General features: G+C 34.4%; 1 protein-coding gene across 16 annotated transcripts in view; it reads left to right on the top strand.

Annotated features, from left to right (window-relative positions):
- The window catches only part of PCDH15 (protocadherin related 15), a 691,874-nt gene that overhangs the window by 366,948 nt on the left and 311,927 nt on the right, over positions 1–12,999 (top strand). For 14 of the 16 annotated variants that reach the window (XM_003783651.1, XM_003783650.1, XM_023509543.1 and 11 more), the window contains 2 exons: positions 1,935–2,141; positions 12,062–12,196. In XM_003783651.1, coding sequence (XP_003783699.1) covers positions 1,935–2,141; positions 12,062–12,196 — 342 coding nt within the window. Of the gene's footprint in view, positions 1–1,934; positions 2,142–7,823; positions 7,845–12,061; positions 12,197–12,999 lie in introns of all 16 variants that reach the window. The other 2 variants (XM_003783653.1, XM_023509542.1) reach the window with 1 other exon arrangement.

The raw sequence follows: 12,999 nt of genomic DNA on the forward strand, positions 1-12,999 counted from the left end.
GATGACCCACCGCTCACCTCCTACTGTTTCATGGAAGGCAATTTGTTCATAGACCAGAGGGGCAGGGAGGGGCGGGTGACAGGCGGTGCTCTGAGCCCAGCTCCTAACAGGCCATGGACATGCATCACCCTGGTCTGCAACCTAGAGGTTGGGAACTGCAGTTCTATTGATGGAATACCAAGTTCTTGTCTCAATATTGAACAAGTCAAGATATTTATCTGAACTACTTACACACTTTCATAGTAAAATGTCACTATTTCATTTACAAACACATTCTTGAGTTTAATAACAAATATTTTACTTTCGTTTTGAATTATTTTCTAAATACAACTATTCTAAAAATAGAAAAAATATACTAACAAAATAATAACAGATTTGAAACTATTTTAGTAAATATATACACTATTGAATTATATTAATGTTTTCTCCTAAAGTTGGAGGAAATTTGGAAATCTATTTCAACAAAATATTTCTTAAAATAAACTCTTCTGTTTTTTTTTTTTTTAATAGGGTCTCCGTCTGTCACTTTGTTGCCCAAGCTAGAGTACATTGACATCATCACAGTTCACTGCAACCTCAAACTCTTAGGCTAAAGCAATCCTCTTGGCTCAGCCTCCTGAGTAGCTGGGAATACAGGCATGAGCCACCACACCTGGCTAATTTTTTAACTTTTTTTGTTAGAGATGAGATCTTGCTCTGTTGCTCATGCTGCTCTTGATTCTGGCCTCAAGTCATCTTCCCACTTTAGCCTCCCGAAGTTCTAGGATTACAGGTATCAGCCACCATTTCCAGCCAAATTAAACTTTAAAAATTTTTAGAATATCAAATACTTTTTCTTAGAAAAGAAAGTCTAGCGTTTTTGTTTCCCCATCCACAGCATGACCATGTGAAGATTTCCTAAGAAGATTAATTAGAAATAGTTTTTCATCAATTTCTTTAATTTAAGAGGAGAAAAAACACACAAAAGATTGTACATAAGACATAAATGTCAATTTAGTTGAATTACATTTATGGTTAAATAATACTTGAAATTTCACAGCAACTAAAAATATTACAATGAAATTATCTCTGTACTTTTTAAGATGCTTTGGGGGCTTTCAGTGGGCAATAAATATAGCCATAATCCACTAATCCACTAATTTTATACATAACTAATAATTATTTGGGATTACATTCGTGTGTGCGGGCTGCTATAACAAAATACCATAAACTGAGTGACTTATAAGTAACATCTATTTCTCGAAGTTCTCGAGGCTGAAAATGCCAAGGTGCTGGCAAATTTAGTGTCTGTGAGGACTTACAAGCCCTACCTATCAAAGAGGGGCCGAGGATGGCTCTAGAGCCTCCTTTATAAAGGCACTAACCTCTTACCTCATGACCTTATCACCTTCCAAAGGCCATTTCTCATAATACCGTCAGTACCCTTTGGGTGGTTAAGATTTTATCACACACATTTTGGGAGCATAAAAACAGACCATATCAAGGATGCAATCATTATACGGCATGAAAAGACATAGAAGAGACAAAAACAAGTATAGTACATTACTAGGATGATAAATTGTAAATCTTTTTCTCTGTCTTTTATTTAAACATTTTATTGGTAATTCATTCCAATGTATTCACTTTTTAATTTTCTGACTTAAACATAGTTAAGCACAGTTATCTCTTTTTACTGCATGAAATAACAATTATAGCATTTTATTGTAGAAATTTTAAAAATATATATTGGGTTTGAAAACAAGAGCAGATACAATTGATTAAGGTTCTCTGGACTTAAATTTCTTCACTTATGTTTTCTAATGACCCCTTTAAAGCTGCCTTCTTTCTGTGATGTTTATAGGTAAAAAGAAAATCCCGGTGTAAGCACGAAAAGTGATACTCCATAAAGATAGCATATATGTACTTTTTAAATCTTTTCTTTAAATTATTTTTAGGCTGAACAGGACAATGGCCATCCTCTCCCTGCCTTTGCCAGTCTGCACATTGAAATACTGGATGAAAACAACCAGAGTCCGTACTTCACAAAGTCCAGTTACCAAGGCTATATCCTGGAATCTGCCCCTGTGGGAGCAACCATTTCTGACAGTCTAAATCTGACCACTCCTCTAAGAATAGTAGCTCTGGACAAGGACATAGAAGATGTAAGTTAAATATCCATTTGGCTCTTGTCTGCTTAGCACATCCATTGTTATATTATTTATTCTCATAGGTCGTATTTCAAAGATATAGCTACACGAACTGTAGAATGGAGAACAAAGTATAAATGAGTTTGCAGGTTATAATTTAATTCCCATGCATGGGTATTGAATTCGAGAACTCTTTTTAAGTTTGCAGATAAAATTCAGTGTATGGAAGAAAAGGAATGTTTTCTTTAGTATTTGCTAGATCACTAGGGTAACATATTTTATTAACATAGGTTGAGAATTGTTTTATATAACTGCTGACAAGGAAAAATAATGATGTTACTAAATGACTATAAAAATCATGAAGGCGACCCCACAGGCGATTTGGGAGCGTTTTCTTTCGGTCTGATGGAACACTATTAATGAAAACGCAATTAGGGGCAGCCGACCCACTCCTGTTTCTGCCAGTGGCGGTGTTGATACTAACACTTCTCCACTCCGCACATCACTGTCTTTGTTTTCTGTGGTACTTACACCATTTATGTGAGTGAGAAATGGTCCAGGCTAATGGAATCAGAATACTCTACCTCTTTAGCCAGAGTAATTGGTATGAAGAGTGAACAGAAAATCTATATCAAGCCAGCCAGAATCCTCCCAGGAATTTAAGGGGAGGGGGGGAAGAAGCTGGATAGCATCTGTGTTAAAGAACCAGAAATGACTCTGAAGTCCTTGTACCATGCTTGCTGACATCATGGATAAAGCCCATTATCAGAGGGAGAGATGAAGCCCGAGAGACACACACAGAAAAGTCTTGTTGAGTTCCTAAATTTGAAGCTCTGAGATCCCCAGAGCAATGCTAATTCCTAAAGGTTTTCTTTGATTCTGTGAACTACCATAGTATTCCTCTAAATATTTATGTGGATATATGTGTTTGTATATTTTTTTAATATGGCTTGAGTTCTGTTGCTTGTTTTTTTTGTTGTTTGTTTGTTTAATCCTGACTCTTTAGCCATTTCTCACTCTTTAACAGTGCTGTCTGCCAGGCGTGGTGGCTCATGCCTGTAATCCTAACACTCTGGGAAGCTGAGGCAGGTGAACTGCCTGAGCTCAGGAGTTCCAGACCAGCCTGAGCCAGAGGGAGAACTCATCTATAAAACAAAATAGTCAGGCGTGGTGGTGGTGTTGTGGTGGATGCCTATAGTCCTAGCTCCTTGGGAGGCTGAGGCAAGAGAATCACTTAAGTCCAAGAGTTTGAGGTTGTTGTGAGCTGTGACGCCACAGCACCCTACTGAGGGGGACAAAGTGAGACTCTTGAGTGAGACTCAAAAAAAAAAAGAAAAACCAAAAAACAAACAAAAACAATGCTGTCCGATGGAACTTTCCTTGCTGATGGAAACATTCTGTAGCTACACTGTCCAATATGGTTGTCACTGGCCATGAACCTAAATGAAAACCTAATTTTAAGTTTTGCTTAATTTTAATGAATTTCAATAAATGAATATAGTCATATGTCTCTACACATGTTGATATGTCACTAATTGGACAGCACAGTTCTTGAGTGTCCTACCAAATCTTGTTACACAAAGCTTTGCCATCATTTCCATAAATTAAGATGGCACTTTCAGAATTTATTTTTCCCTTTCTAAAGAAATCTGCAGAGGCTGTAACAAATCTTGTGGGTCTGCCACCTGTTCCATCCAGGTGTTTTATTTTACTCTTTAGCTCTCCTTTTTTTTTTCCCCATCTCACCTTTTTTATCTCATTTTGTTCCGTGTCTTTTTGGAGTCACTAGTTTTAATGACAGCTGACTGGCATTGAGTTCTCAGTACATTCCAGACAATATAGTAAATGCTTATCTTGCATTAATTCCCTTAAATTTGCAGAAAACACAACAAATGCAATTTTTGGTATTGCAGAAGAGATCCTTCATGCTATTTGAATGCTTACTATGATCACAGCATGAGTAAATAATAAAGCTGGACCTTGAGTCAAGGTTGATGGGGAACAAAGGCCTTGATTTTAAGCACTGGTTTAGATAGCTCCTATCTCTTGTATGTACTGTGACTGTAGTCTCACTATAGTCACAGCTTATGATTGCTATAGATTTTCTTTCTTGAAAAGTGCACATAAATACACAATTTTATATGCCGGTTCAGAAGGTTTGGGGATCCCTTAAAGTTTGATAGGTTTCATGAGGCACAGAGAAAAGTCTTAATTAGTGTATCCTGACTAGAAAACACCCAGAGTCACTGTAGAAGATTTAACCCAAGATTTAACCCAGGCCTGCAGGTGTACCCAAAATTTTGGTGTAGATTTTGCTTCTCTCTTTCTTTTCTCTTCTCTTCTTTTCTTTTCTCTTTCTCTTTCTATTTCTCTTTCTCTTCTCTCTCTCTCTTTTCTTTTATAGACAGAGTCTCACTTGGTGCACCTGGGTAGAGTGTTATGGTGTCATAGCTCATGGCAACCTCAAAATCTTGGGCTCAAGCAATTTTCTTGCCTCAGTCTCCCTAGTATATGGAACTACTGGTGCCCACCATAATGCCTGGCTATTTTTAGAGGCAGGGTCTTGCTGTTGCTCAGGCTGGTTTCCTCTTGCTCAGACTGGTCTTGAACTCCTGAGCTCAAGCAATCCACCCGTGTGGATCTACCAGAGTTCTAGGATTACAAGCGTGAGCCACCACACCCAGCTTGCATTTTGCTTTTTAACTAAGTATGTACTCATACCTTAAGTAGTGACTAGTCAATTTCAAAATTTTTAGTACTTTAGGCCATTTCTTAATGGATATAATAGTTAGAAAATGCTAAATCCTAAAGTTATGCAATATGTATTTATTCTTTCTCAGTATATTTATATTATTTAATGATTTCACATTAAGCTCCATGCTTGCTTATGTGCTTCCTTACTTACCTGGATTGTCTCTTTGTTTCAAAATTACAAATTTTTAAATAGTGTTCCAAAGAACTTTGTGAAAGACTCACAGAGCACTAATGAAATGGAAAGAGCTCAGGATTCAAACTATTTGGGCAAAACTACTTAGAATTCTACTGTTGGATACTTACAATGCAGTTAGCCTTTTAAAGGGCCTGAGATGCTTCCAAATTGTGGGACTTTAGGGTTTGGGCTTCAGAGTTAGCTCTGGAATTGACTCCTATCTCTACCCACTTTTGTCCAGTCACCTACATGGAGCCAGCATCGTTCCCTTGGCCCTTCTTTCACTGGGCCTGTGGGGATGGACGTGGGAGAAAATGTCCCTATGACAATGCTCTGTACATGCATAGCGGCATGATTAATAGGTTTTGTAAATTGCCACACAATTAAATGATGCATATCTGATCATTTGATTATTTTTTATATGCACTCTCTTTCTAAAATTATCTATGAGTGATTGACATTAGATGGCTAGGACATGAACAAGTATATCTATTTCCTTAGTGACAGAAATTCTTAAAATAACAAATATAGCTTTTATATACCTACATTTTTTTTTTGAATTTTTGCTTTCAATTGGCTTTCAGTCATCTTAGTTTGAAGTTTTTTTTTAATTTTCTTTTTTTTCTTTTCTTTATTTATTTATTGAGAAAGAGTCTCACTGTGTGGCCCTTGGTAGAGATAGCTCACAGCAACCTCCAACTCTTGGGCTTAAGTGATTCTCTTGCCTCAGCCTCCCAAGTAGCTAGGACTACAGGCAACCACCATAACACCCGGATTTTTCTTGTTTTTTGGTAGAGACAGGGTCTTACTCTGACTCAGGCTGGTCTCAAACCTCTGAGCTCAGGACAATCCACCCACCTCGGCCTCCCAGAGTGCTAGGATTGCAAGTGTGAGCCACCATGCCTGGCCTATACCTAAGCTTTAAATAAGATTGGCATATGCAAGAGTTTAATTCAGCTTCTTGTACTGTGTGCAACATTCTCCTGAAATCAGTTCTCTAGAAAATTATGTGATACTTTTTTTGTGTCTCTCAAGCTAGAAACTGAGGACTCTTCCTTGATTTTTATGTTTCCTTCAAATTCTTCCTATTTTGTCCCCTAATTACATGTATTTCTTGAATCTGTTCAACTTCTATGCTATCAGGCTGTTCTTAGAATTCTTTCCTGTTCTCCTTGTTCTATTCATTTTAATCAAATCTGGTTCACTCATCCACCAGAGTGATTTATGAAAAAGCTGAAATCTGACTGTGTCCCATTTCTGCCAAACATACTTCTATGACACTTATTTTTCTGCAGAAGAAATTTCAAGCTCACACGTATGGCTTTCTGTATCTTGGTACCTGAAGATTTCTTCAGCTTTGATTTCTGAAATGTCCAATGTCATCTATTACATTTAACAATGACTTGAATTTTCTTACATATGCCAAGCTACATCTTATCTAATTATTTTTATGCATTATGTTTTCTATGTTTTGCAATGTTTCATCTTCTATTACTCAGGCTGGCTCACACAATACATTCCAGTGTTGGAATCAGCTCATGTATTTCTTCCTTCAGGAATATTTTTCAGGGTCCTCATTGTCCACATTGAACTGCACAATTCCCTTTCGTACATTTCTCTAATATTATACTTCCAACTAATGTATCTTTCTTCCTCACTGAGTTAAAAATCTCTTCAGGATAGATTTTATGCCTTAATAACTTATATATCCTAAAGATATAACACAGTTCCCAGTACTTAATAGGTATTATTAATTCCTTGATGAAATAATAAATCCAGACATCATTAAAGGAGTGAGGGATACTTAAAATGTGTGCATGCTATTGAATTCTAACAATATTGAATTAACTGTCCCACAATATGGTCCCTTTCCATATTGTCCATGACTGAACAACTCTAATTCTTAGAAACCTCTTCATCATATTGAGTTGAAACTGCCTTCTGGTAACCTCATCCATTATTCTTTAAATCTTCCAATTGCCAGGACATATAATACATTTATGAAATAGTCCTTAATATGTTTGAAGATGCATTTATATCCTTTTGAATTATCTCTCTTTCTGATCCAAGCACTCTTTATTTTTATAAAATAGATTAGCTCACTACTGGGGTTTTTGAAGATCTCTATTAACAAAATAAAACATTAAGGCCCCTTTAGTACACAGAGGAGAATTTGACTACATGGTGAAATATCTCTGTTTTTGAGAGTTAGAATTAGTGGAAATCATCAGCATCTGAATAAAGGTTTTAAGAAGAAACACAGAGGCATTTAACCCCCTGCAGATATCAGCATTAGAAGTGGCGCTTAAACCTCCAGCATAAAAAGTGTTAGGCTTTGGCTGTCCAGTGTTGCCTCAAGCGTAGCTATGCCAGAGGGCACTTGCCAAGAGAAGGACAAGATAGAAGCCGTTTGTTTAAAAATTGAGTTGTATTTCTTCCTACCACACAGTAAAAAGTGAGACAAAGTTTTAAGAAATAGCAGTAGGGGGTGGGTGATGGTGATGCTCTCAAGTGTAGCTTTGGGAAGAAGGAATCCGAAGGGTCACAGTAAAACTGAAACTATGATGTACTTCAGAGAGCATAAATGCAAACAGTTCCTGTCTAAACATAGATATGTAAACATACGTTCATATATGTCTCTGTGTGTCTATGATAGCTCTATAAAAAGGAACATCAGTATAAAAATTGTTTACTTGTTTGTTTTTCTTCATGTGTGTGGCTGTGATCAGATATTCACAGTGTTTATTTCATGTCCAATTTGCATATAGGTTCCACCGGGTGGAGTTCCTGTAGGTACTTGGTGTTAATTTTGTGACTGTTGGTAATTGCTGTGGTTCATTTCTTTGCTCTTTTCTTTTTCGTTAAAACACATAGGCATTATTTCATTACCACTTACAAATAGATCTGTTACCATGTTACCCAAATTTAAGTATATTTACATCATGTTATTGATTACAGTACTATAAAATTGGGTACGAAACAATTTTCATTGTGAAATTAGACAATTATTGTTTAATTATTATTTTTTGTCCATGGCAAACATTAGTAATATATCATGCCTTTTTTCCCTAAAATTTATGTTTGAGGTTGAACCTTTTGAAAGAGGTCCTTCAGCAGCTACTAACAATTAATTAAAATTGACAGATGAGATACTTTTTGGTCATGTTGTTATGCTCTGTTCTCTCTATATATGCACATAACATGCTGTATACATATATATGTGTACATATGTGTATACTAGTCTATGTTGTATATGCATATATATGAGCATGCCTATGATCTTGTGTGTGTGTGCTATCGTATTTTGATTCCCATCAGTAAACTTGAATTGTTTTTAACTTCAGCAGACTGTATTTGAATACATTCCTGTATGATGGGATGTTTTGGTTTATTTTTGTTTACTTTGGCATTTGTACACAAACTTACTTTAGCATTTTTTTGTACTTATGAATGCATGTCAGGGTTTTATTTTTCTGGAAAAAAATTATAAAATGGTGAAGGAATATATTATACTTTTGGTCTTTGCCAAAAATATTGATATATGTTAAATTTAGGGGAAAAACAAATGTTATCTGGTATCATGGGGGAAATATTACTTATTAATCAACTCCCTGTGTGCATATCGATTTAGAACACGAATATTCAGTTTAAATTAACCTATAGACTCGACAGCTACATAAAATCGATCATCCCCATTGGAATATTAAACCAGTGCACTATTTGTTCATTTATATCCTAGTTCATGAAACTCTTACATGATCAGGGGTATTATTAATATACAAATGTTGACTGAACTTGAGTCATTAACCATAGTAATTGTGTAATTCAAATGTGTTTGAGAAATTGAAAATGTGTATTAAGTTGTAGCTTGACAAAAAATTCCTTGTTTACAAAGGAATTGATAGAAGATGGAGGTTGACTTCATATGCAGATTGTTCCTGGACTCATTTCTTGTCAAAAACAGTGAAGTCTTTAATTGCAAATAGTGTCCGTCAAAACAACTAGTTTGTTGGCGTTGATACATATTCATTGAAATTTGATGCTGATATGACATGAAATTTACACAACTTCACAAAATGATGTGGTATAATTTTTGGAATATTCTCAATAAAATTCATTTGATACTAGTATTATCATTACAAACAAATCTAAAATATTGTACTTGGAGTGATAATTTGTTGAACATTTCTAATTTTTTTTTCTATTTTTATACCTGAATAAATGTCAAGATATTCACCAATAACATTTGTTCTGGGTATCTATAGATATGCAAAGTTATTATTTTAAACATATATTAATGACAAAGTTATATTTTAACTCTAACAGCACAAAGGAGATTAGAATGAACTACTAAATGTTACAAAGAGTACTAGCATTTTGTATGATATTATCTCCTTTCAATAAAGCATAACGTCTGGCAAATGTTATCTTAGACTGTAGTTAGTAAGAAAGAACTCAAAAAAATTGAGAAAGTTAAATTATCGAAGGACTTTTAATGTCTTTGCTTATCTGATATGAGGGAGTCTGTTTATGGAGTATTGACATGTGCGTTGTCTTCAAATGGGAAGCATTTGACAAAGACCTCTTGAGACTGTCATAAAATTAGTAAATGGAGTTACTGCGTGGGACACAACTACACCAGGGACCCTTGCTAACAAATGAAAACACCGTAACTTAATTGTTCATACCCTCACAAAATTTGGCTAGATTTAGTACTAGTTATTCAATTAGAAGTGATCAAGGTATTGCTGGAAAATATTTTGTAGATGTGGTTAACATTTGTAATAATTGGACCTCTTTATTGATTTTAAAATTTTTTTAATTGACAAAAATTTTGTGTAAAAATGTGCTTACTTGTAACCCAACCATATTATACTGCAGTCACATATGCACACACAAGTGTGCAACTGAATACTCATTGCAGTATCGCAAAGCAATACTTCACATAAGAAAGTGCTTAAAAACGTGTGGCAAACATAGTAAATGCAACTAACAAATTAATTAACAGAAGCTACAGTTGAATGTAAGAAAACAAATTAAGAGAAACTTGTGATATAAAGGTAGTAGAGAATGATAGAAGAATGTGAACAAAAGAATTTTCAAAATTGTCCTTTGATAAATATTTATTAACTAAGTGGCAGAATTTGCTTAGCATGCATCACTAGGGCCTAAAGAAATGAGTAATACAAGGTATGAAATGTGCCACATTTTGAGCAGAGAAAAAATATATGTATTGAAAAGCACAGTGATTAGGTCAAATTAAGGATAAACACTAAAATATGGCAGACACTTATACTTTAGTTTGTCATTGATTGAAACTTCCTATTAACTAACATTTTTGATCAGATCCAAAATAATTGATTCTAAGATGTTACAAAACAATAAGAGTCCTTGAAATTGTAGTATAAAATATATTTAGTTATATGTGTGTTATAATTTACTTTTATAACAAGTTTATTTTCAATATGACCTAACATATTACACGGATTAGTGAAAGCAGCCCAATTTCTGGCTATATTGATTAATGGGCTTCATAAAATGGAGATAACTGAAGTGCCTGTTTGAAAATATCAGACCCAAAGCCTCTTGATCTTTCTCTTGATATCTTTTGTCATTTTAAAATAACTAGGTCAATGTAAATTGTCACCTATAGTATTAATATTTTATCATTTCAGAATAAATATAGCACAGCAACCTTAAATCAAAATCATGGCCCTAGAAAGCTGCCACAAAATGAACAGTATGAATACATAACACATTTCGGATTTAAATGAAACCATTCATTTCAACGTTATTTGAAATGTAAACATATGGTAGCTTTGAAAAGATGTGCAGATTAAAGTATATTGTAGATGAAATAATGTCTATTTTTTATTATAGTAATATACAATTTTTGCATTTTACGTAGAAATTTTAGCACGTGTTGTATTTTTTTTTTTTTTTTTTTGCCACTGAAAACGTATTTAACAATTCCCTACTCTCTGCTTGGCCTTAAGCCTTTGATAGTAGACTTCAAAAATGTTTCATATCATTAAACAGGGTATTATAACATATTATGCATCATACTTTGAAAAGTATTACATTCTATAAAATTCTCTTAGGTCCCTATTTCATCTCTTTTTCTCTTTTTCGTAGCCTTCCCGATAGTCTTTGCCTCACCTGGTTTCCTTTCCCGCTATGCTAACAACAGTCTAATCCTCCCACTTTACTTCATTGTTCTTTCTCTGAATTGCAAAAACAATAATGTGTTATCAGTGTGGCAATAAAACTGTGAAGGTTTTCCAATGCCAAGTTAAGTAATCTCAGTCCTGAATTTGAAATTCCCTTTCCTTTAAGTATATATTGTTCTCTTCTCAAGTTTTCTGTCAGCCACCTGTACTAAATTCACCTGCGTTTTCAATCTGATCATCTGAAATATTTTAACCAAGATAAGTATTATGTTTCCTTTTGGAGAATCTCTGAAACATTAAAATATAAAATACAAGCATTTTTATAGGTAATTAGTAGTACATAACCAACTTTACTTCAATTTTGCATTATAAGTGAGAACAAGCTAGTAATATGCGTATGTGTAGTTTATTAACACAAATGAAGTAATTGTAAAATCTTCTTGCAAACATTCCACCTCCAATTTTCTTCTCTTGCTTTTGTTTCTTATTTCCTAAGCCCAATAAAGTTCTGAAAAATAGATAACAAAAAATTTGTACTATGTATTTAATTGGGTTCTTCTTTCCTTCCTTCTATTAGTTTTCCTTATTTTACATTAATTATATTGGTATGTATTTCAGCATTTTATATTCACGTATCAAAGTCACCATCTTTTTGAGTACTTTGGTTCATGTATGAATAAATATTTAAATAAATCTTTTCCTTTAGAAATTCTTAATATATGTATGTGTATTTTTACAATAAATTTCAAAAATTAACTTTTAGGTAATGAACTAATAACCACATTATTTGTTCAGCATTTTAAAGGTATTATAATGGCATTTTTTTTTTTTTAAAGACAAAAGACCCAGAGCTTCACCTCTTCCTGAATGATTACACTTCAGTCTTCACTGTTACGCAGACTGGTATCACTCGCTACCTCACCTTACTGCAACCCGTGGACAGGGAAGAACAGCAAACTTATACGTTTTCGGTAAAGAGATTTCATGTATATGTACATGTATGTATGTAACTGAATGAGTGTGGGGTTAAAATCAAAAAAGCCAATGATTGGAGGGAAAAGTGAGTATTTTCAATACCAAAGAGACAGTAACAAAAAATTCTTCACGTATATCTCTCCTTATTTTGTCTGTGAGTTTCTGTAGCTCCATTAATATTTTACCTCATTGGGGTAACAACTCTTCAGGATAAAAACAAGAAAATGGGAATTTGAGTCATCAGACTACACTTATAATTAATTAAAATTGAAAAATAGAAGAATTATTTCTAACACCTGTAGTTATGGCATTGCTTAAAATTTTATCAGTGATTCTCACAAATTGATCAGCTGGGGATAAGTTTTCCTTCAGAGAACATTTGGCGTTGTATGGAGAGTTTTTGGTTTTGTGAGAGCACGCTACTGGCATCTGGGGGGTGGATATCAAGGATGTCGCTAAGCATGGTTCAGTAAGGGGCACAGAACAGCCCCTTGCAACAAACAGTTATCTGTCCTGAAACATAAATTGTGCTGAGGTAGACAAATATTTCATTAGATGAATCAAGGAGAAAAAAATGGAGATGATTTACATTTTGATTGTAAATAATTATTATGAAAGAAGAAAAATACATAACTAGTAAAGTAGGGTTGAGAGATTATAGAGATCAAAAAAATGTTCTAAGATTTTGTCCAAATTCTTGGATCAGATGTAGGAGAAAGTTGAGCTAATAGAAAGCTCAAGTAGTGGGATTTCCACACGAGTTCTGGAGAGGCTGCACAGCTGAAGACCGGAGCTTGCA

Source organism: Otolemur garnettii, unplaced genomic scaffold, assembly GCF_000181295.1.
Source record: "Otolemur garnettii isolate 467f Iridium unplaced genomic scaffold, OtoGar3 scaffold00008, whole genome shotgun sequence".
Taxonomy (NCBI): Eukaryota; Metazoa; Chordata; class Mammalia; order Primates; family Galagidae; genus Otolemur; species Otolemur garnettii.